This window comes from Anabrus simplex, chromosome 1, assembly GCF_040414725.1.
Source record: "Anabrus simplex isolate iqAnaSimp1 chromosome 1, ASM4041472v1, whole genome shotgun sequence".
NCBI lineage: Eukaryota > Metazoa > Arthropoda > Insecta > Orthoptera > Tettigoniidae > Anabrus > Anabrus simplex.
The window spans coordinates 1,142,610,908-1,142,635,442 of NC_090265.1; the positions used below are offsets into that span (position 1 = coordinate 1,142,610,908).

Genomic DNA, 24,535 nt, shown 5'->3' on the forward strand with positions numbered 1-24,535 from the left:
TGTGGGAAAAGCGGTAGGGAAAAGAAGATCAGTGCTTGCGGATCATCTTTATATCTGCTTCGTATAGACAAACTTTCGTCATTAACACAACACGATTCATCTTTCCACAAACTTACACCACACTAGCGAACACACATATTCCAGTAGTGTTTGTACGAAGGTAAGTAAACTCAATGCACCCCATGGTATGAACTGTAAAATTCATCCTCATGCAACGGTATCTTGTCTTCAAGGAGTAGCTGGGGTGGGTTCGTCCCGTCCTTCAGAATGCTTGGCGGACAATCTCATATTCCGACTTATTAGAGATCACCTCTACCACTACATTATCTCCCTGTCTTCAAAGCGCTGTAGGACTGAGATAATTCTCTGTCTCCCAATACTTTTTAAGAACGTTTATCGCCACTACTAATAAATATTTAATTTTTCATTATTAGCGAATACATCTCTTTATACAATAAGTGATCTCCGATTTCTAAGACTAGTGTTAAACTGTTAATTCAATTTTCCTGAATTGTCGTATTTTGATCACTTTACAATTTTTTTTTCTGGTATGTGTGGATGTCATGCAGTTCTATCTACAAGTCTTTAGACTTAATGATTGGATGTCAGCCAAAGTTGTTGGCGCCAATTTCAAGAAAGCTACCAATTATTCTTAAACGAGTTCCACTTGGCCTTCGTGGGAAGTATTTTAGTAATTTCAAAACACACTGTCGCAATTTCAGAGAATTCGTCCAAGGAGTCCACAATCGAAATTATGAATTTATGTCAGGACTTTCATAAATCGGGATAGATTGGTAAGAACTAGAATAGTAAGTCATGGTCATGATGGATATTTCTACATGTGATCACTCAACATCTTTCGGTATCTTTGAACAGATGTTTTTTTGAAACCCGCTGCCAAACACGTATTTTTAGTTTGCCCTTCATCGTAAGTTCTGCGGCTACTTGCTAGGATATTTCCTACTACTCGTTTGCATTCCTCTCCTGAAGGGCAGGCGGGCCTCTTAGGTGGTGACTCGGTCTCTCAGGCCAGGAGATTTGGGATACTGTTGGAGATGTGTGCGGAAGGTGAGAGGGTTGGCGGCCGTGGCCTGTACTAGGAACCGCCCCGGCATTCGCTTTAGTGCAGGAGAACGGAAAACCACGGGAAACTATTCTCAGGACAGCCGACGATACGAAGCAGCTCTTTCTGAATTCAGAGGTATAGAGCCACGGGAGAGCCGTAGCCACCCGTTCTCTGCTCGATTGGTCGGTCGGAGTGCAGAGCTGTCTGACCACGGACCAGCCGTGGCCACTTGTAGCACGAACCCTACTCTGCAACCGCCGACCCTCCTTTTGAGTGAACACACAATAGAATCGCTCCTCGCTAGTGGAGGAATTTAGGCGCACTATTCCGCTTCGATGTTTATCTAATACCAAGCTTGTGCAGATAATTGCTTTCAAACACAACAAATAATCAATAATACAAATTTTACGCCCCACTAGGTACTTTTACGGTTTTCAGAGGTGCTGAGGTGCCGGAACTTTTACACCCACGAGTTCTTTTCGGTGACTATAACTTTAACGCCAGAAGACAGGCGTATTTCAGAATATGCAGATACCATCAGACTGCCAGGTTCAAACCCACCAACTTGGTCTCTGAGCCCAACTACTTTATAAAGAGGCGCTCGAAGCAGGGTGCCGGTGAAGATAACATAATCCCTCTTACCGGTGGGTTTCAAATCTTCGATAATCACCTCAAACCCTGCCAAGACTCACTCCTCTGCTTCTGACAAGACCTCCCAGCCGATAGGAGATGGGTGTGAGAATCTGGCTAGCCCAACTTCCAGACTTGCGGTTCTTATCAGAACATTCTAGAGTAACTATTTCTAATTTAAATATGCCCTATAACTTTTCTAGTCATTCAGTGCTTTAACATTTACGATTTTGAATCACACCAGCTGTTTTTGGCAGGTTTTCGTTACATATCCTCCTGATTTCCTTATGGAGACTCGAGGGGATACTAGATCTGCCTGGTACGATGGTATTAACGACAGTCTTAACACCTAATGGACCGAACGAGATCACTACAGGATACAGGCCGTGTAGCTATAAACTTCACTTCGGGAGATGGTGGGCTTTAAATTCCATTATCAGAAGTCCTGGAGATGGTTCTCCGTAGCATCCCATTTGCATAACAGACTATGCTCATTACCACCCAAGTCCTAACTCTTTCTCATCCTACCATCGCGAGAAACTGTATATGCTAGTTGGACGTTAAACTACTCGTAGCCGTGCGCGTAGAGGCGCGCGGCTGTGAGCTTGCATCCGGGAGATAGTAGGTTCGAATCCCACTATCGGCAGCCCTGAAGATGGTTTTCCGTGGTTTCCCATTTTCACACCAGGCAAATGCTGGGGCTGTACCTTAATTAAGGCCACGGCCGCTTCCTTCCAACTCCTAGGCCTTTCCTATCCCATCGTCGCCATAAGACCTATCTGTGTCGGTGCGACGTAAAGCCACTAGCAAAAAAAAAAAAAACCTACTCGTAAAGGAACACGTAAAACTATTAACCCACATCAATGCGTTAGATCTTTGTCAATGTTACTAATGCTCTTTGCTTAAAGTCCTTTTAATTGTTATGGAGTTTTGGAGGCTCTGAATCGTTGGAGTTTTGTCGCACAGGAGTTCATTAACGTGTCAGAAGCCAATAAAATTAAATGGAATTGCCCCATTTCTTTAGATGCAACTGACTTCAATCTAGATCAAACACGCCATCTTTGGAATAGAAGGCCGACTACTTATCTACTGGTAGTGAGGTCGTAAAAATCAATCAATCAATCAATCAATCAATCAATCAATCAATCAATCAATCAATCAATCAATCATTTTACCTCTTATATTATATCCTTCAACGTGTAGGTTTATTACAATTTTATCGGGCATATAAACGATGGAAAGGTTGATGCTGTGTGATAGACGATCAACTATTTTCCTATTTCGCCAGTCTGTTAGCATTCCTCAGCACAAGCAATGCAGCGTATTTGTTTCAAGTCAAGTGCGGAAACAAGAATGCAGAGAGTACAGCCAGAAGCATCGCTGGCTCTCTGTGATGAAGATACATTTCGGAGACAGTAGGAATGTTGTTACTCGGCCCACACAAAGGATACATGAATTAGCCAGTTTACATTTTCACATAAAACTGTACAAAACATTTGAGTGCAATCAAGGAAAGGCGCGCTCTAATCGAGACTTATGGGCGAGAGACAATTAAATCTCAGAAGTGTAGCGGCCACGCAGGAGTCTCAACGAGGTCTCAATTAAGAGCACAACCAACCTACTTGCTGCCGTGTTTGGGAAAAGCCTGACGTCATGATGGCGACCACCAAGAACGAGCAATATTGTTACAGAAATTTCATGAGGATGCCACACAAGGGGCAGGGGGAGGAGGTCATTTTGTTTAATGTTATTTCATCAGCGATAGCAAATTTCGTAATGGTGGTCAACGGTGAGACCATAACCCATTTTGTTTCTCCAAGTTCATATATACACCATCGGTGACTTCAATAAATCGTTAGGGAAGCTGTTTTTTTTCGATACCGAGGACTGTTGTGGCCGAGTGATGAGGGTACTTGCTCTCTGGTTAAAGGGCGAGGGTTCAATGCTCTGACGTGGCTAAATGGTTAGCGTGCTGTCCTTTGGCCCAGAGGGTTCGATTTCCGGCCGGTTCGGGGATTTTAACCTTCATTGGTTTATTCCGATGGCTCGGTGGCTCTCTGTGTGTGTGTCGTCTTCAGTATTAGAATTTAGAATTCATCATAGGTAGGGTCGCATCCTGACAGACGCGAAAGACTGCAGCAGGCCTCTCCGGAGGCCACACGCCTCGCAAGGCAAAGTGTGTATTGTACAAACGCATATTAAAGAATATTTTATTACGAAAGACCATAGGACGGTAGGAGGTATATAAAGTGTGATGTTCATCCTTCCATTCAAGTGTCCGTCTTGTTAGGAAGAATACACAACCATAACCAAGTGATTTTGAATTTAAGAAAATAGTAGGCCTACGTACCGGTAATGCATGAACTAACGGGAGTGGCCACCCGTGTTAACGGCTATGGAGCCAAGCATTCTGAATTCGGAAGATGAGTGGGTCGTGTCGCTGTCCTGAGAATAGTTTTATGTTCTTTCCCATTTTCACTTCCAGGCAAATGCCGAGGCAGTTCCTATTCTTAGGCCACAAACGATTCCTTTCTCCTTACCCGATTTCATTCACCATCATTTATTTCATCTTCATTAAGTCTTCAACCGAGGTTCGTGACAGGAAGGGCATCCGACCGTAAAACATGCAATATAATTTCGTACCATCTCAGCCCCCAGCCCGTATCAGGAAACGGGACGTAGGAGGGGGGTGGACAAGCAAGACGTAATGCGTGAATACTGACAGCTGTATTTTGTCTGGGCACCATATCTAAGCCATAATCTAGTTCCTTATGACTGAAAATTCGTAAGAACTGGTGAAAATCGTCCTTTTCCCTACGAAGTATGTTAGTTGCAATACTCTTAATACGTGGCAATATTCTTGTATCGCGGGCTCTTCAAAAATTCAGGGGCTAAACTACCCCTTCTTGTGGACAGATGTTAGGCATTATGTAACAATTTTTCACTAAGACCATTACATAGCACTACTTGCCACCATCAAACCTCACTTGATATATTTATGTGCATACAAACAGGTGTGAATCTGCGAATGCTGTTATGGTGTTCTGCCAACAGCTTCATTTTAAAAGTAGAATTTCAATTTTTGTTGGTGTTAAGTGTCCAGATCTATTGGAAAGCAACACACTGTGCCGTTAATTAAACATATCTAGTGATCTTGCACATTGGTATTGGCTGTACTGTGGCATACGTGCATACAATAGATGGAATTCTTTTTTAGAGTTCCCAACTGCAGATTTAGATCTTTATGTCTGAGAAAGTGAAAAGCATTTTTCCTTGGCCAAATTACTTTAAAATATTATAACAATTCAAATCACTTTTAAGCCTGACTAAGTAGTAGATAATAATAATAACGATGAGTATTATATTTGCACAACAGCTTTAATTCTTATACCAGAGTGTGTTTCCTTGAACACAATACCAAAATGTACAGAAGGATTCTGTGGAAACCTATTTGTACGAATAATCTTGTATTGAGTTTTATTTATTGATAAAGTTAAAAGTAAAGAGTAATTCCAACTGAATATTTCAGTACCTAATTTAATCTATAAAAATGTTCGGTAACGCAATAACCAACCTCATACTCACCATCATTATACTGTCAATAATATACTTCTGATCACCGCACTTAGAGTTAGGATTTAGAGGAAAACTACTCGCCAAAATTATCCCTATGATTTTAGAAATTTAGTGTTGATCAACTGACTGCATGGCTACTACTGGTCACAGACGACGGCACCCGCAACAAGAAAGATGACAGATTCTGCTTTTAGTCCAGGTCGAAGTCTGGCCGCCCACTGACTGAAAGATCCTGAGTATGTGATGCTATCTTCGAAGGCGGAGCCGTTATTCCCACGTAAAAATTAGAGAGGAGGCGGACACAGTCTGTTCCGGCTCATGGGCTACTCTTCACATACAATACTCAGGTCAGTCTCCCGGTTAAATACAATTCTGACTGTACGAAAGAATCAAATACTTCCATAAAATATCGAAAGCAATCATATTAAGTCAAGGGCAATATAGCCATTGAGATATCTAAGCCTGGGTCCAGTACTTTGCTGCTCAGGACTCGGAAGTAATTTCTGATACTTGTATTATTAATAATACAATACGTTTAAAATTTGAAAACCCACAGCCAGTTTCCAGTTTCAACCGCGTCAGGAATGGAACGAAGCCTCATCTAGCGGCAAGGATAGGAACTGTGCCGGCTGACTGACAGTTGAAAAGAAATGATATTGGTAAGTATTTCTGGAATGGAAGACTGTAGGGAAAACCGGAGAATCCGGAAATAACCACTTTGTCCAGCACAAAGCTCACATGGAGTGACCAGGATATGAACCACGGAACCCAGCGATTAGAGGCCAGCGCACTGCCACCTAAACCACGGAGGCTCCATTATCACTTTTACCTTCTGCTAACTACTTGTACGGTTTTTGGAGACGCTGAGGGTCGCCCGTAGTTCTTTTACGGGCTGGTAAAAACACTTCTCTGCTCTGCTATTTGCTTTACGTCGCACCGACACATAAGTCTTGTGGCGATGATGGGACAGGAAAGGCCTAGGAATGGGAAGGAAGCGGCCGTGACTTTAAGGTACAGCCCCAGCATTTGCATGGTGTGAAAATGGGAAACCACGGAAAACCATCTTCAGGGCTGCCGACAGTGTGGTTCGAACCCACTATTTCCCGGATACGAGCTCACAGCTGCGCGCCCCTAACCGCACGGCCAACTCGCCCAGTCAAAAACACATCTCTTAGTCATTTTCAACGACTGAAGTTTGTTGGTAGAACTCAGATTCATATCTACATTTTTTGAATATTCAAATGACTAATTTTTAATTGAATTTTCATCCAGAAGTATTTTCAAATTCGTAGATTTTTTATTAATATGAAATATGAATCTACACAAAATTTCGTCACCAAAACTTTTCAAATGATTAAATAAATGTCAAATCGGAGCATGATTTACGACGATCATTTTGAATACACACATGACAAACAAACGATCTTCATGGTCTAAAAGTCATTCCGAAATTTGCTACTAATACCGTATCAAATTATGTTGTTACTTTAGTATGTTCTATTGACCAGAAAAACGTAATATGTATTACACTGTGTTCAATAGAGTAAGTTGTTACCTCCATGGTACTCTGAAGTTTCGGCTCTTGCAGTAGTCGAAATCTTGTGTCATGGTATGATAGGACCTGTTATCAAAGTTTGACTGTACGAACACCGGGTCGAGTGGCTCAGTCGGTTGAGTGGTGGCCTACTGAGTCTAAATCGGCAGACTCCATCCCAGTCCAATTCAATTCAATAGTATTTTACGGTGTTTAAATACATAAGCCTTGCATCTGTAACCTAAATTTACTGGCACGTAAAAGACTTCCTGCGGGTCAAAAATCCGACGCCTAGGCGTATCCAAAAACCGTAAAGGTAGTTAATGGGAGTAAAATAATAATAATTATTATCATCATTAAGTCTAAGAACTCTGGACTCACGACCCTCATAGCCATACAATGGACTATTTGCCTAGTGTTAAAGACTAATATGACTAAAACGAACAGTATTTTGTGCTATCGCGCAAAGAACGCAAATCACAGCTCGGTGAGAATTATGCACTCACGGGTAGGTAATGTACAACGGTGCAGTGGTGGTTTAAATAAGACGTAGGCGGCTACAGGTTTCCAGTGCAGCTGTTCGCTTTGCATGGACTTTAAAAACACTAAGAGATGTTTACTGCAGGTAAAAAGGAAGAAAGGCCGGGCCTTTTTCTACAAACATTTACTTAAATACAATGAAGACATAGGAGCAGGACGAATGGCAAATACCGTCCAATAACAAGGTCTCACAATGATCACCGAAACAAGGTTTCATGTTTGAAGGTCACAAACCAATACGAAATCATCATCATTAGCACATCAATATTAATAAACCGCGCTTGTCTATTCAACACCGAATCGAAGGGCATACAGTGTTTTAATTAGTACCACGGGGAGAGCTCATTATAGAGATCATCCACTACAGACTATTCAAGGATACGGAGGCAGGATTACTACTACTACTACATTCAAGCTTTAAGTCACAAAAGTTTCGCGTTAGTGGTTTTTACCTCCCACTAACTTCTTTTAACGGTTTTCGAAGACACCGACGTGCCTTAATTTTGTACCGCAGGAGTAATTACTAGAGTTTATTTGGAATGCAAGTTGCTTTAGGTCGCTCCGACACAGTTAGGTCTCATGGCGACGATGGGACAGAAAAGGGCTAGGAAAAATGGGAAGGAAGCGGCCGTGGCCTTATTTAAGGTACAGCCCCGGCATTTGCCTGGTGTAAATGGGAAACCATGGAAAACCATCTTCAGGGCTGCCGACAGTGGGGCTCGAAGCCACTATCTCCCGAATACTGGATAATGGCCGCACTTAAGCGACTGCAGCTGTCGAGCTCTGTTATTTGGAATGCTAGCAGCTTGTGCGTCGCTGAGACACCACTTTAAAAGAACGCAGTGACAATGCACTAGGGGAGATATGTGCCTCTATTTGTATAAATGCTTGCCTTTATTGAATGAATTATGCTGTTTGCTGGATTTCCTATTAACTACTTATACGGTTTCCGGAGAAGCCGAAATGTTGTTCTTAAGATTTTTTATATGTGCCGGTAAATATAGCGACACGAGGTTGGTTTATCTGAGCTCCGCCAGGTACAGAGGACTGAGCCGGAATCGTATCCGCCGACGGTGGATTGAGGAAGTTAGCCCTTTACTCTCCAAGTCACTCAGCCGGGATACACAGAAGTATAGCTTCCCTAAAAATGGAATATCAAGATACTGGGTTCAGAAAGAAACGAAAAGTAACATCACGAATTCTATCAATCTACGCTAATGGAAGGAAGCTACAGAATTCAAATATTGTCATAGTTCTACGCCTTGTGGTGGTGGCAATGATTATTATTGTTTTATGAGGAAGTACAACACTGCAACTATATTCTCTTAGCACTAATCACAGCAAAAAATAAAAGGAGCCCGAATAATAAAGATTTCAATAAAAGAAAGGAAAGAGCCATGGCGAACGTGAAAATAGAAAGGCTCCCCGGGCATTGCAATTCTAATACCGTCGGGGTCAGAGGAGAACACGAGTTGACCAAGTGAGGTCAGGTAGGGGAGATTAAAATGAGGAGACTAGAAAAGATGCCAGACTCGGCTAGTATACCCACGCTCCTAAGATCACAGTGCCTGGGAGATTTCCCACTTTAGTTGCTTCTTACAAATGGTATGGAATACCGTGGATGTATTTTACCGTCCTCATACACAGAGGGAGTTCTACACCTCATGATCCGAAACCCTGCCACCGTTTTTTTTTTTTTTTTTTTTTTGCTAGCGGCTTTACGTCGCACCGACACAGATAGGTCTTATGGCGACGATGGGATAGGAAAGGCCTAGGAGTTGGAAGGAAGCGGCCGTGGCCTTAATTAAGGTACAGCCCCAGCATTTGCCTGGTGTGAAAATGGGAAACCACGGAAAACCATCTTCAGGGCTGCCGATAGTGGGATTCGAACCTACTATCTCCCGGATGCAAGCTCACAGCCGCGCGCCTCTACGCGCACGGCCAACTCGCCCGGTCCCTGCCACCGTATCTGTACATAGTATGGAAGGGCGACTTTTAAAATGGTTTAAATTCCCGGGTCTAAAAGTTTACTGCTCTCATAATGGAGAGTGAGAGATAAGCTATGAAGTCGTGCACCTCATTATCTGGAGACCTAGGACACAAAACTATTTTCGATGAAAGAATTTTCAGGAGAGAATTTCTCTGTAGTGAGTTAATTAAGATTAGATGGATCCCAACAATATTATTTCCACCCGAATTTTGATTAAGACGTATGACAGAAAAGTAAGTCTGAACTTTTCATCTTTCCTTATGTACTACTACTGTACACTCAGGAGGCTGTGACACTTTTTTGTTGTTGTAAAAATTGAAAGAAGAATGAGCCAGTGGTATCAAAGATTAGAATATTACTGAAAATGCATACTTCCTTCACAGTTGCCACGAAGTTCGAACACCGAATGCCTTAACAGTCTACAAAAACTCTGTCTCATGTAATAAATATGTTACTGCATTCATCTTGTTTAAAACATTTTATCTTCGAACAAATTTGACGAAAAACAACCACAGTGTAATAATTTATTTTATGCAATTACTTAAAAATAATAAAGCACTAGTATATTTTCTCGATTTACAGTATATATATTTATTTTCTAAGGTAAACATACTATTGCCGGGCTGAATGGTTCAGATGATTAAGGCGCTGGCCTTCTCATCCCAACTTGGTATCTGAAGGTGCTCAAATAAGTCAGCCTTGTGTCGGTAGATTTAGTAGCACGTAAAAACAATCCTACGGCACAAAATTCCGGCACTTCGGCCGTCTCCGAAAACCGTACAAGTAGTTAGTGGGGCGTAAACTAAATAAATTATTATTAAACAAACTATGGTTATAGTCTCCATAAAAGACCCACCTTTCTTAACTGGATATCATTCTTCTCGAGCGCAACAGTTCTCTTTATAAATGTTCCTGCTACACAGCAAATTACATCGCATTGTACAGTAAAGCGAGTGATGCTAGACGCAACTTGCTGTAGGCCTACATACAAAAAAAAATAATGCAATACTGTATTCTCCTTTTTACCCTTAGGCCTAAGTGCCGACAACCAGTGCCACGTATAGTGGAATGTTTATAATCATGAGATTTTATAGGCTGGCATATATAATAATAATAATAATAATAATAATAATAATAATAATAATAATAATAATCATCATCATCATATGATCTGTGCCAACGATTAAGGCTTGGAAAGTAAGGTTACCGGATACAAAGAGATGTTCGAAGTGAAGTACCATTTTTAGCAGTGAATAGCTCGAAGGGTACCATTTTAGCCGATGAAGGACAGGAACTCTTCATTATACGGCAAGTAAACACTATGATACACAACACTCCTTCGGCACGAATCAGATCCTCGAATTGGATATGCTCAAAGCCTGGAATCTTGTGTAACTGTTATAAAATAGTAAGTAAATGTCTGTACCTTTACCAATAAATAGTTACTTCCTACGAGCTTCCAAGAGATAAAATTAAGTAAATAATTATGTACGTGACTGAAAGATTAAATCTCTTAATGTTCCTACCTGAGAGAAGAACTTCTGGATCATATCAAAGATATCTGTTGTCACTACACACTAAAACAACCAACAATACATGGATTATTTGGATGTAATGTAAAGCGTGAGTATTAAGGATGAATTTAGAATACAGGAACTACCCGATACACAAAATACAGTACGCTTAGGCCACGGAAATGATACGAAGCATATTCTTTAAAGTAGGAATTCACAGGAACATTCTTGGTCCATGACTTTTCCTATTAATAAAGAAGGATCATTTTCCTAACTTGAAGTAGTTCTCCCATCTGTACTGCAAATTAAATACTATTCACTACGTAAGTAAAGCTATCCTCATTTTACGTAAGCTACACTAAACGGCACACATTTCGCTGCAGTATATCTTAGTAAACACTAGAAGAAGAAACTAGTCTCCCTTTGAAATAGAATAGGTAAGTCTTGACCGGAATGAACGTTTAAATCATCCTTAGACCTTAGATGTTAGACCCCTTTAAACAAGCATCAAAACGTGAGAAGAAATTAACAGAGCTGTCTGCACTTTAAACATTTTTTAAAATTGGGATATAGTCGAAATAGACTCTCGTGCCCACTGAAAATGAAATATCTAGACCGTAAAAGTATGAAAGTATACATTAGATTTAATAACTGCCAATATCCCATTTGTTTGAGTGTTTTGTATTTGACGCACCCATCAATTACTCCAAGAGCGCTAATTCATATTTCTAAACGGAATTTATAAGCACAGTCAATCATTCCTGAAATAAACATTGTAGTATTGGTTTTAAAAATACACTTCAACTAATTAAGATCTTAAAGAGACGGAACTTCGCACTGAAAACCTCTTCGGTAATGTGTTAGTTCTAGCATATCTGCTGACAGGCCTGATGTCGGTTGGTTTAGTAGGTAAAATAACAAGATTACCAACCTCTCCCAACACCAATACTTGGTAAAAGACGAAGTTTGAACTTTCGAAGAACGACGTACTGTCTTAAGGAAAGGAAGAGCCATGGAAGGTGCGAAAACTAAAAACTCCTCAGGCCTCACAAACCTAACACCCTTCTACTGTAGGTTGAATGGAGCAAGGGACGTATCCAATTGAAGTGAGATACGAAAGAGAAAATCGAGGCCTGCACAAGTGGAAGGAAGACTCAAAATGCCAACTGAACGTGCTAGTATAACTGAGTAGATTAATACTTCAATGAGTACATTTCTCGCAAACCGAGCGAGTTTGCTACGCCACATAGGTTTTGTAGCTGTGAGTTCGCATTCACGAGATTATGGGTTCGCTCCCTATCATCCGCAGCCCTGAAGAGGATTTTTCCGTGGTTCCCCATTTTAACTCCAGGCAAATGCTCGTGGTAATACCTTAACGCAGGCCACGACCACTAGTTATCTTGTCGTTTCCCATCCCAGTGTCGCTGACGACCCGTAGATGTTAGTATGATCTTAAACCGCTGAAAGGAAAATATTCAGAGCTGGGAATCATCACTTCGGGTAATGCGTTTCTTACAATCAACATAGGCCTACTGACTGAGGTATAGAGTATAAGACAAATTTACACATCAGAAACTACCACTTGCTCGTTTTCTAGCTTTTATTCAAATCCTGTAGTGAGTAGTGAATACGCGCCATATAACATGATTATGAACTAATCAGCATACGTCAAAATTATAACTCGTTATTAATTGAGAACTGATTTGGAAATAAAAGAGGACAGAAAATCAAGATTCACGATTGTGACAAAGGTCTTGTTGGAAGTTTCGATTATCGAGTATCAGTGATTCACAGTAATTATTAATCTCAACACCATGTGGAAAATCTTGCTGACGACCAATTTGCATTCTTCACAAAGTGCTGATCGCTAAATTAAAACTAGTTCTTTTCACCAAATCATTTTCTTCTAAGTTCAACTCCATATTCTCCGAAATACTATGAATATAATAAATATTAAGGAGAAAAGGAGTACTTTCTCTTGAATCACGTCTATTCAAATACGGTCTTGCCGCGTACAGAAAGTGCCAACGAATAATCTAATAAAATATCCGGGCTCATACGCGGTAGGGAAAGCTAACTGCTTAAGCCTAACCGTTATCCAGAGTGAGGAGCAAGGTTAAATGACAAAAATAAACCAAATAAATAGCAACACTGCTGCAATGTTATCTCGATTCCGTACTGGCTTCTCTCTGGCAACATTCAATTTTTTCCTTTTACCACTTGACAGAACAAAACATAGCCTACTTGAAGGAACAGATTTAATTCTATACGAGATATCTCCATAATAATAGAAATAAAACCTCAAGAATCAGAATTAAGATAAAAAAATAAAGCACTTTAGCTGAACTAGTCATAAATATTAAGAAATGCTCGCTAAAGTATTAATGGCAGCAGATTCGTATCTGCAAGAAGCGATGACGTTCGCTGCGAATCTCCTTGGAAATATACTCAATAAATCATATTGACAGGGTATATTAATGGTAGCTCTAAGAATATATCGACTGAGCAATGAAACGAAATTCTTATTTGATAGTTTGTTTAGGAAGTAATAAACTAGTAAAATTGGTTGCCTGGCTCAATATGTCAAGCGGTTCGCAACATTTAAAACAAAACACCCATCCTTCGTCCTCGATAACAAGGAACAAGGCAGTGTCAGTATCAGAACATAACTCCACAAAGTTTCAATGCCAATCATTCACGTAAGTCGCTACATTTTGTGCGTTCCTATAATGGGTTGAAAAATAAAAGAATGCAAAACAATTTCAAACAAGTAGGCCCTAATGCTAAGAACGAGATATCCTCTCGAATTTCAAACTTTTGTTTTCTGTACGGAACACAGTTAACAATTACTGACAGACACGATGCACCAACTGTCAAATGAAACACGTTTTACCTTGCGATCCTGGCAGTACGGCGAGTCACGCTGCGGTTCGGTTGCCATGACAGATCGGCCGCTGCACCGGCACTGCTTCCATTAGCTGGCGCTAGTCTGTTGTTATTGTTGCGTGCCTTGGCCACTTTGGTCAGGGTGGCAGCACGAGCGCCTCCACCGCAAACAGTGCGCAGTCGCAACCGAGAAGTGGGCGATGACGTCATAACTAAACCTTCCATTCTTGTTGTTATTGAAGACAGCGATAACATTAAAAAAAGGAAAAAAGAAACCAGCACGCTTAACTAACAAACTAACAGCAGTTCCCCCACCATCTATACCTCTCTCTTTCTCCAGTCCAACCGCGGACGGAGCAGTTCCTCCACCGCCTAGACTGTCTCACTGATGTCCTAGCATTCTATACGGAAAGATAATAAAGTCCGACGGTAAAAACAGCACACAACTTTGTCGCACACTTCACATGCTTCATTGTGCACTATTTATATTTTATTTTCTCCGTCACTTTATTCACAATCACTCTTATGCCACTGATAGATTTTTAAATCACTGATATCCAAGCGTGAACAAACGCACCTGTCTAAACCATAAACTGTATTTTACGAATTAAATTTTAAATACATTTTTATAATTTCGCATGGAAAATTTTCAAAATTAGAAAGTAAGCACATTTTTTCCACGGTAATCGGCGGCATTTCTTTGGTAAAAGAATAAAATTTCACTTGGCGACTTTTCGCTGAGTGCCGTGCGGCTCTCCGGAGAAAGCTGTAGCTGCCATGGGGCTCGCGGAACTGATAACACCCGACTGGCAAGCAGGCGGTCCGAGCGGGCCTCACGCCAAGGCAACGCCGTGACGTCACGGCAGGGTAGAGGGAGGAGGAGGGGCGGCGCCTCCAGAGAGATCGTACAAGGCAAAGACCTGGCGTCGAGCCTAGGTGTTCTATATCATAGCAGTAAGTGATCATATCGCTGTGTGTGTGCGCTACTAGGAACTACATCCATCTGTGATCTAATAGGTTCAATGTTCGGTGCAATAAACAAAGGCAAAGTAGATCTACTGCAGCCCTCATGCACTTCTGGACTCTACAGTAACCAGCACATCGAAAATTTTAGCAGTCAGTATGCCAGCCATACACTAGTATTATAAAGGAGGTATCAATTAAGACCGAGCGAGTTAGCCGTGCGGTTAGGAGCGCGCAGCTGTGAGCTTGAATCCGGGAAATAGACTGTCGGTAGATCTGAAGATGGTTTTCCGTGGTTTCCCATTTTAACACAAGACAAATGCTGAGTCCTATCCCATCGTCGCCAAAACACCTGTGTCGGTGCGACGTAAAACAAATTGTATCAACTAGGACGGCCCAGAGCGTACACATATTGGGTATGTGACCATATCATTAGGTTCGGAAGAAAGGAAGGTTCGAAACAGCCTGTAGTCTATAATAATAATAATACCCCGTATAGTCCACCAATGAGAAGGCTCTTGGATAGTAAATGTACTTAATTTATAAAGCGCTTTTATTGTTAATGTTACTAGCTGAGGAATAGTTGATATTTACCTCGAAACGAGTCAGAATAATTAATTTCGTCAATTTGAGGCTATGGTGATTTCAAAAGATCAGCAGATCCTTGCCATTGTTTTCTGAAGATCGTGACAGTATCTTAATCTCTATTTAAAAGGGCGCTGGTTCTCCTTTACGCTTCAGAATAACCAGATAAATTTTAACGTGACTCGGATGTTTTACGTAAATCAATGGTTTTCAGACTACGGCACTTCATCTTTAGAAAGAAACTTATTGAGGGTACGTAAAATTTACATGCAAGGTGAATTTGAAATAAATTCGGAACTCTTAGGAAGAAATTGGAGATCTTCAATTTTCGTATTAGCCTGAGTAAACAGTTCACACATCCGTATTTTTCTATATGCAAAGAAAGATAATTTAAATAGTATAAAATAATTTCATTTAAAACAAATAGTTTTTAAGAAATGTAGGAAGAAACGCTGACATGAACATCATGTCGCTTCACCCAGCTTCTAAATATTTCGAACATCTCAATTTCAACCTGTATATACAGATTTACATTATTTCACGGTAAGCACTTCAGTGGTTTGAAGAGTTAGAAATCGGAGTTCACCACTATTCCCTAAAGATTGTAACTGTAGTTTCCGATTCGGGGTCAGCGTTCGAGATCGGGGATGAGGTGAGATGAAATTATATGGCATATCTGTTCGGCCAAATGATTTTTTATTACAAATTACTCTACGTTGCACCGACACAGACAGGTCTTAGGGCGATGAGGGGATAGGAAAGGGCTAGCGGTGGGAAGGCAGTGGCCGTGGCCCTAATTAAGGTACAGCCCCAGCATTTGCCTGGAGTAAAAATGGGAAACCACGGAAAACCATCTTCAGTGCTGCCGACAGTGGGCTTCGAATCCACAATCTCCCGAATGCAAGCTCACAGCTGTACGCCCCTAACCGCACGGCCAGCTCGCTCGGTTACGGCCGGATGCCTTCCTGACGGTGATGTCATTTAAGAATCTAATCAAGATGAACGACGATAAATGAAAGTGGCTAACGAGGTGAAAGAAATCGACTGTGGCCTAAGAATAGGAACTGTCCCTGTAGTTACCTCGATGTGAAAACGGGAAACCACGGAAAATTATTCTCAGGACAGCCGAAGACGAGATTTGAACCCATTCGTCTCCCGAATGCAGAGGTTGGCTCCATAGCCGTAGCTCGTTGACACGCGCAGCCAAATCTGAGCCGTCAGTGACGGATGTAGCCTAAAATACTGGCATATGCACGGGTAAGAACTGTGATACATGTCGTCTCAATCTAAAAGTTTATATTCTTTGTAGATTGAATGATAACTGCAATTCGCTACGAGAGAATGGCCGTAAATGAATAACAAAGCCCATTCTGCCGTTACTGTGGATACGATTACAGGACTTGCTTTTTAACTGTGAGTACACATGGAGTTAGTGTCTGGCACGTTGCATAACCTCGGGAGTGACGGCGTGTCTGACAGCTGGTGAGGCTAACCAGTGGCTATGAAACAAATCTGGAATGTCTTCTGCTGCACATCATGATTACATTATGTGCGTCGTAGGGTCTGGAGATTAAAGAACGAGTTACCGACAGATGAAAAGATTAGTGTATAACAACAACAACATTAAATACTGCAATAATAATAATAATAATAATAATAATAATAATAATAATAATAATAATAATAATAATAATAATAATAATAAGTTCCTTTACGCACTGTCCAGACAAAAGTATCTTCGAGAATAAAAGGCATAGAAATTTGCAAGTTTGTAGGATTGTCTGAGGCCAGTAGGCGCCATTCATCCTTACCTGTGAAATGTTCGACGGGTGAGTGCCTTGGGACACGTGCTTTAACACGTAAAAGCGTTTTTCTGGAAAACGATTAGGATTACGAAGGAGATGCATATGGCCACTTTTGTAGGAAAGTGAATTAAAGCACACGGTGGAAGAGAATTCCATTTCGTAGCTTAAAAATATATCCTCATAGGCTGATATTAGTGGTGCAGTCTGTTAGTCATTGATCTTATATGAAAATGAAAACCTACAACCTGTTTTCCAATCTGAGATCGGGTCAGGAGTGTAATGAATGAAACATATATAGGCTAGTATTACAATGGGGTCGCCACTCCCAAGGTGATTATTAATGACTGATTGATGCAATGAAATGATAATGGAGAGTGTTGCTGGAATGAAAGATGACAGGGAAAACCGGAGTACCCGGAGAAGAACCTGTCCCGCCTCCGCTCTGTCCAGCACAAATCTCACATGGAGTGACCGAGATTTGAATCATTGATCGTATAATCCGAAGGTAATTGGTTCAGCTTAGGCTGAAGAATGTAAAGGTATTTAAAATAGACAACAACGTGTTTTTGTTTGTTACCGGCACGTTAAAGAATTATACTACTACTGTTATTTGTTTTATGTCTCACTCGCCAAGGCGTTGAAAGTTTGTCCCGCAGGAGTTTTTTATGCACCAAAAAATCACTGACACGACACAAGCGTATAAAGCTTCTTCAGATACCACCAGACTTAGCCAGGATCGAACGCGAAACTTGATTTCAGAAGGCGACCATTTCTATTTTCCGAGCCATTCAGCTAGGATTCTTCTTCTTCTTCAACCCAGTGTGATGACTGCTCGTTTCGGGCCGTGCAGCTGTTAACTTGGATTCGGGAGATTGTGGGTTCGATCCCAACTACCGGCAGCCCTGAATACGGTTTTCCGTGGTTTCCTATGTTCATACTAAATAAATGCTGGCTAGGACTGTACTTCAATTAAGCCTATGGACGTTTTATTTCCAGGCCTAGTCCCGTCAGGGAAACCACTAACAATAAATAAAATAAAATATATAACAATAATTATCACGGGTCACAACTGGCGAGATGTAACAAACAAGAGGCCTTAGCCGCGCTTGACTTTTCCATATACTTGTGCTAGGCTTCTTTGTTTTATTTACCTGGCTCACTTTCCAAGGCCAACCGTTGTTAGATTCCGACCAGCTTACTCGGAGTGACATAGTGGCCAATATCCTAACGCCCTCTTGACCTGGATTGGATCCTGGGTCATGTCACGAATTTAAGGCTGCTTAGAGGAACTGTAACAAAGTAAGCGGAGCCTCAACTGTCGGCCACTCACGGTGGTGGGTTCGAACTCCACCGTCTACAGCCCTGAAAATGGTTTTCTTTGATTTCACACCGGGGTTGCACATGAATTATGAATACAATCGCTACATTCTTAGTCCTACCCATTTCCTATTTCAGATTCGCCGAAAACCTTTCTGTGTTAGAGTGGCCTAATACAAACCACTAGCATAGCGCATAGAAGGTGTATTTACTTGCTTGCTAGCTTGAGATTTGATTGTGTAGAATTCAACTATGTTGCAAATCCGTTAAGTCTCCTTTTTGTCACAATCTATAGCGTAAACGTGTCCAGAATTACAACTACGCTTATACAACAGGTATTCGACGGGAAGGTTCGACCTGTTTTCACCACGACCTCCTCTCCTCATGACCTTAGAAATCTAGAAATTAGACTTATTCGTTAGTACGCAAGTAAGAGCGGTGTTAAAGTAAGACTGCTGGGTATAAAAAAGTTCACAGCAAAATGTTGAAGACACTCTTCCTCAGATTGAGTACTCCATCAACCTGTTTAGCAGTTTGCCTCCCACACTCTCCAGGTAAGTGGAACCGTTGGCGCGTTCATCTCCAGGTAGTAGTTTGTGAAGAATGCACGCTACTTCCGGCCGGCCATGTCCTTGGTCTGAGCTGGCTATGGAAATGAGAAATATCAAGAATCTATAGGAGTCAACTCATGTGTGACATCACGATCTGTAAGCAAGTGTCTGCCAAGTCAAGTAAGCGGTCAAGTAGTTTTTCGTCATGTATTTGTCAGCTTAACGCAAATAGGAACACTCAGACATTCTTTTGAATGACGAACTGGATAATATACTCTTTGTCGAGTGTCCATTATGGCATTTGACTTGCTAGTCAAGTGAGCAGTTACTGGTTAACGAGTATGAGACAATGAATGAAGGAATGAATGAACGAATGAATGAATGAATGAATGAATGAATGAATGAATGAATGAATGAATGAATTTAAGAACTGGAATAATCAAGATATGTTTCAATGATTATTGAATTTTGAATACTGAATATTTAATTTTCACGACCGTACTGCAAAGCAAAGCAAAGCAAAGCAAGGAAATCTCCAGACAGACCATCAAGGTCCTTGGAGAGGTGGAATGTAAAGGCTTCCACTATCCGTAACCTCGCAACTTGATGGGGTAGAGTGGTTAGCTCTACGCCCGGCCGCCTTTGCCCCTAGCAATTAACCTGGTACTCATTTTTGGTGTGGGCTGTGTGAACCTCAGGACCATATGCACCTCCGAAAGTGCAAATAACTTTTCTTAAATTTTTCGACTTCCTGATGGGAATTCAAACCCACGTTCTTCCGGGTGAACTGAGACTTGAAATAAACTTTCAACGTATTAGGTCGTGTTCAGTACATATAGGCCCTAGTACGTATCGAAGGGATGTAAAGAACAGAATAATAATGGCAAACCGGAAACCAGTGGGGTCCGAACCCACAACATCCCACTGGTGCCTGGTTGGCCTTTTTTATTCGGTGGTGTTTGAAGATGCTCAGATCCGCCTATCTCGTGTCACGTATAAAGCTCCGGTGCCTCATCGTCTCTGAAAATCGTAAAAGTACACTAGTGTCCAAAAGTTAAGCATAAGTTACGAGTAAGCAGGGCAACAGGAAATAGACCGCAAATCGCACGACATATGCACCTACCAAACATTACGTGTTCGCTCTGTATAGGAAAGGAGTATTCCCTGCTTTGACTAGCGGCGTAACCGCAAGGTAAGCACAGCCAGTGCCTGCGCCCCATATTTCCTCAGTCGTGTTTGACTGTTATAGTGTGCGGAGTGTAGCCTCGTGGTGACCGTGACAACATAATGGCACAACGACGCTGTATGGACCCCGTTTTGCAGGGTAGAATACTCGGCCGTCTGGAAGCAGGCCAGACGTAGACCGAAGTCGCCGTATCCTTGAATGTGCCACAAAGTGTCATTTCCAGGCTTTGGAGACGATTTCGAGACACAGGAGATGTTAGTCGTAGGCGAGTACCAGGTCGACCAAGGGTAACCACCTCACAGCAGGACCGATATTTGGCCTTAACCGCCCGACACAATACGAGTGCACCTGCAAAACAATTGTCGGCGGAGCTTGCCGTTTCCCGGCAAACTGTGTACCGGAGGCTCAGAACAGCAGGGTTGTTTGTCCAACGTCCAGCGGTGTGTGTCCCACTCACTCCAGCACAGAGACGGGCCCGTTTACTGTGGAGCCGTCAACATCCAAACTGGACCATGAATGAATGGAGGCATGTGCTCTTCGCAGATGAATCACGCTTCAGTTTGCAGAACGATTTCCGTCGCACATTAATCTGGAGAGGACCAGGTAGCCGATAAAACCATAATAACATCGTGGAACGGGACCAGTATGGTGGTGGTGGCGTACGACCCTGAACATCTTCATGGGTGGTCCGAGGAACACTGTTAACGCTCGGAGATACAGGGATGAGGTACTGAGATCACATGCTTAACTCTTCAGAGGTGCGGTTGGTCCAAACTTCCTCTTAATGGACGACAATGCCCGACCGCACCACGCTGCTCTGTTGGATGCATTTCTGGCTGGGGAAGACATTCGTCGCATGGACTGGCCAGCGAGATGCCTGAGATGCATTGGGGAGGCGTCTTCCTTCACCAAGGACCCTCCAAGAACTTCGCATTGCCCTTTCGGAGGAATGGGATCGACTGCCACAAGAGCTCTTGGACCATCTGATAGAGAGTATGTCACGTCGCTGCGAAGCATGTGTGGCCATAAGGGGTAACCAAACCAAACCAAACCCCATGGCACTACAGCCCTTGAAGGGCCTTGGCCTACCAAGCGACCGCTGCTCAGCCCGAAGGCCTGCAGATTGCGCGGTGTCGTGTGGTTAGCACGACGAATCCTCTCGGCCGTTATTCTTGGCTTTCGAGACCGGGGCCGCTATCTCACCGTCAGATAGCTCCTCAATTATAATCACGTAGGCTGAGTGGACCTCGAACCAGCCCTCAGGTCCAGGTAACAATCCCTGACCTGGCCGGGAATCGAACCCGGGGCCTCCGCGTAAGAGGCAGGCACGCTACCCCTACACCACGGGGCCGGCATAAGGGGTAACCATGCACCCTATTAACGGCATATTTTGTTGGGGAAGACATCGCCAAATTTTGTGTTGTTGTCAAAGGTGTACCTTAGCTATCAGAACTTTCTGACAGTTTTTTGGACAAGTTGTGTAACTTATGGTGTGTGAGTCAGCTTCCGTTTGTTCAGCAATCCGTCTGACATTCCTATCAGGCGGTATGGCCTCGTTTAGTGATTATGCTTAACGTTTGGACACTAGTGTAGTTAGCGGAACGTAAAAGAAAGAAATATAGTAGTAGTACTACTAGTACAATTTTTTTACAAGTTGCTTTACGTCACTCCGACACAGACAGATCTTATGGCGACGATGGGATAGAAAGGGGCTAGGAGTGGGAAGGAAATGGCCGTGGCGTTAATTAAGGTACAGCCCCAGCATTTGCCTGGTGTGAAATTGGGAAACCACGGAAAACAATCTTCAGGGCTGCAGACAATGGGATTCGAACCCACTATCTCCCGGACGCAAACTCACAGCCGCGCGCCCCTAACCCCACGGCCAACTCGCCCGGTAAGTTGGAATTCAAGAGGACAAATTGGGGTAAATATTCATTTATAGTACGAGGAGTAAGGGATTGAAATAAATTATCCAGGGACATGTTCGATACATTTTCAAGTTTTTTGAAAACGTTTTATAAAAGCCAGCTGGGCGGTAGCCCTAAATGCAGATTATTATTTATTTATTTATTTATTTATTTATTTATTTATTTATTGATCGAACCACAGATTAGGATACATTTTCAAGTTTTTTGAAAACGTTTTATAAAAGCCAGCTGGGCGGTAGCCCTAAATGCAGATTATTATTTATTTATTTATTTATTTATTTATTTATTTATTTATTTATTTATTTATTTATTTATTTATTTATTTATTTATTTATTTATTGATCGAACCACAGATTAGGAAGTGGGCATTGCTTACAGTAATCTTTCTTATGATTTGATACATCCAATTTTAATACCATACAGCATAATTTAAAAAGGAAAAATAAATAGTGTTAGCAAAATATCATTAACCAGAATTTAACACCTGTGGGTGATCAGATATTGAACTGAGAAGGGATGGCCTGAAAAAAAGGCATTAATTGTAAAGGCATGAAACTTCTCGAACTTACTATAGGGGTCCATCGGATACACCGGAAACGCGATCCACCAAAGTGAAGGTCACTAAAGTAATAATCCTCAGTCCCTCCCAACTACGTTCGACACCTCAAGTGAATGTTAGTATTATATTGTCCAAACATGCAAATTAATTTGAATACGATGGTACATTAATTTTATGCTATAACTATAATCTACGTACCTAATTGCTCTAGACTTCAACAAAGTTAGCATACATCAATACTTTTCCTCTATACATTTACTTCCTCACATCACCTTAATAAATGTCGAATTATTTTACAATTCTTCTCAGTTTCATCCACTCCCCGTTTAATAAATTTACAGTCGTATACAACTGAATTTTATTACTCGTTGTCCGAATGGTCAGGGTATTGACCTTCGGTTCTGAGGGTCCCGGGTTCGATTCCCGGCCGGGTCGGGGATTTTAATCGCTTCTAATTAACTTTTATGGCGTGGGGACTGGGTGTATGTGTCCGTCCCAACACTATCCTCATCATATTCAGACAACGTACCACACTACGAACCACCACAGAAACACGCAATAGTACTTACATCCCTCCATATAGGGTTGGCGTCAGGAAGGGCATCCATGGCCATATCCACATGTTCGACGCAGTTCGCAATCGAGACCCCATATGTGTGGGAAAAGTCGGTAGGAAAAGAAGAAGATAAACAGAATTTCGTTATCAATTTTCCTCAGATCTTCCTCATCCATAAATATCTCTTTAAGTTCCCTTGTCTCCAAACAGACTTTTATGTGCTCATCCCAATACTTTAGTACATAGAAAACATTTATCCTCATCCCTATTCTGTCTGTATGCTGTGTTTTTGTGTATTCCTTTAGCCACCATATTATGCCCTTAGCAGCAGGAGCAGTAGTAGTAGTGCCAATATACTAATCGGATTAATTATAACGGGTGATTTTCGTGTAAATTTTCAGTGTGATCCTCCAGATAACACTATAAAAATGGGAGGGAATGTTTTATTTGAAATAATCAGAGCTCCAAGGTAAGTTCAATATTTTCTCTGACGAGGAACAGTTTCTTGTGGAAATCTACTTCGAGTGACTTTTACGTCAACAGGATGTGGGGTTTTAAAGATAAGCATTTTACTATGCACGATAATTAGTGGCGCTATGGTGTTTACACCATCGTTGCGAGTAATCCTTTCTTTCTTTCTTTCTTTCTTTCTTTCTTTCTTTCTTTCTTTCTTCCTTTGTTTTTGTCTTCCGAGTCCTGAGAGAATAATAAAGTGAGGTATCATTTGATTAGTATTGATGAAGTCTATCATAAAACATCAAAAAGTTAAAATGTGCTAGCAAATAAAGGAAATATTAGAACAGTTATTTTTTAAATTGCAATTAAGAGAATACATTATGCCTCTGCTGAGCAGATCCAGCTTTAGTGTCTACAATGTATTATTTGACCTAGTAGAGGATAGGACAAGTTTGTTACCTACATCGGCCGGTGTCAATTTTGTCTTTAGCTTTGACTGGATGAAAAGTAGAAGAAATATAAGTGACGCTATTAACGCCATTCGTTAGGCACACCGATACCGACACCTTTCCTTAGGGTGGTTTACCGCGGGTTCCATCATATTCACTCGAAAAAATGTCGCTATAGCTCTTTATTCCCAATCTCGTGGCACGTATTCACGTTTAGGCCTAAGTATAGACACCGGATTGGACTGTAAAGATGTTGTATTTCATACCGGTCTTTATAATGTACCATTTCATCTGTATGTAGGTTATAATGTATATCTTGGTTAAAAACCATCATTTTTAAGTTTAGTTATAAGATAATATTCGGATATGAAACTTTATTCAAAATGGGGTCAGGAATTTCCGGCGAAAAATCGATGTGACGCTTTTCTTTTAACAGAGAAACTT

The 24,535-nt window shown here is 41.6% G+C and overlaps 1 protein-coding gene across 5 annotated transcripts in view; it reads right to left on the bottom strand.

The window, feature by feature from the left end:
* The window catches only part of raw, a 248,647-nt gene that overhangs the window by 212,050 nt on the left and 12,062 nt on the right, over positions 1 to 24,535 (bottom strand). For 4 of the 5 annotated variants that reach the window (XM_067137394.2, XM_067137392.2, XM_067137391.2 and 1 more), the window contains exon 1: positions 13,744 to 14,530. The exons of the other annotated variant lie outside the window; for it this stretch is intronic. In XM_067137394.2, the coding sequence (XP_066993495.1) occupies positions 13,744 to 13,991 (248 nt within the window). In that variant the 5' untranslated portion in view covers positions 13,992 to 14,530. Of the gene's footprint in view, positions 1 to 13,743; positions 14,531 to 24,535 lie in introns of those variants that run through there. 5 annotated transcript variants of the gene reach the window in all.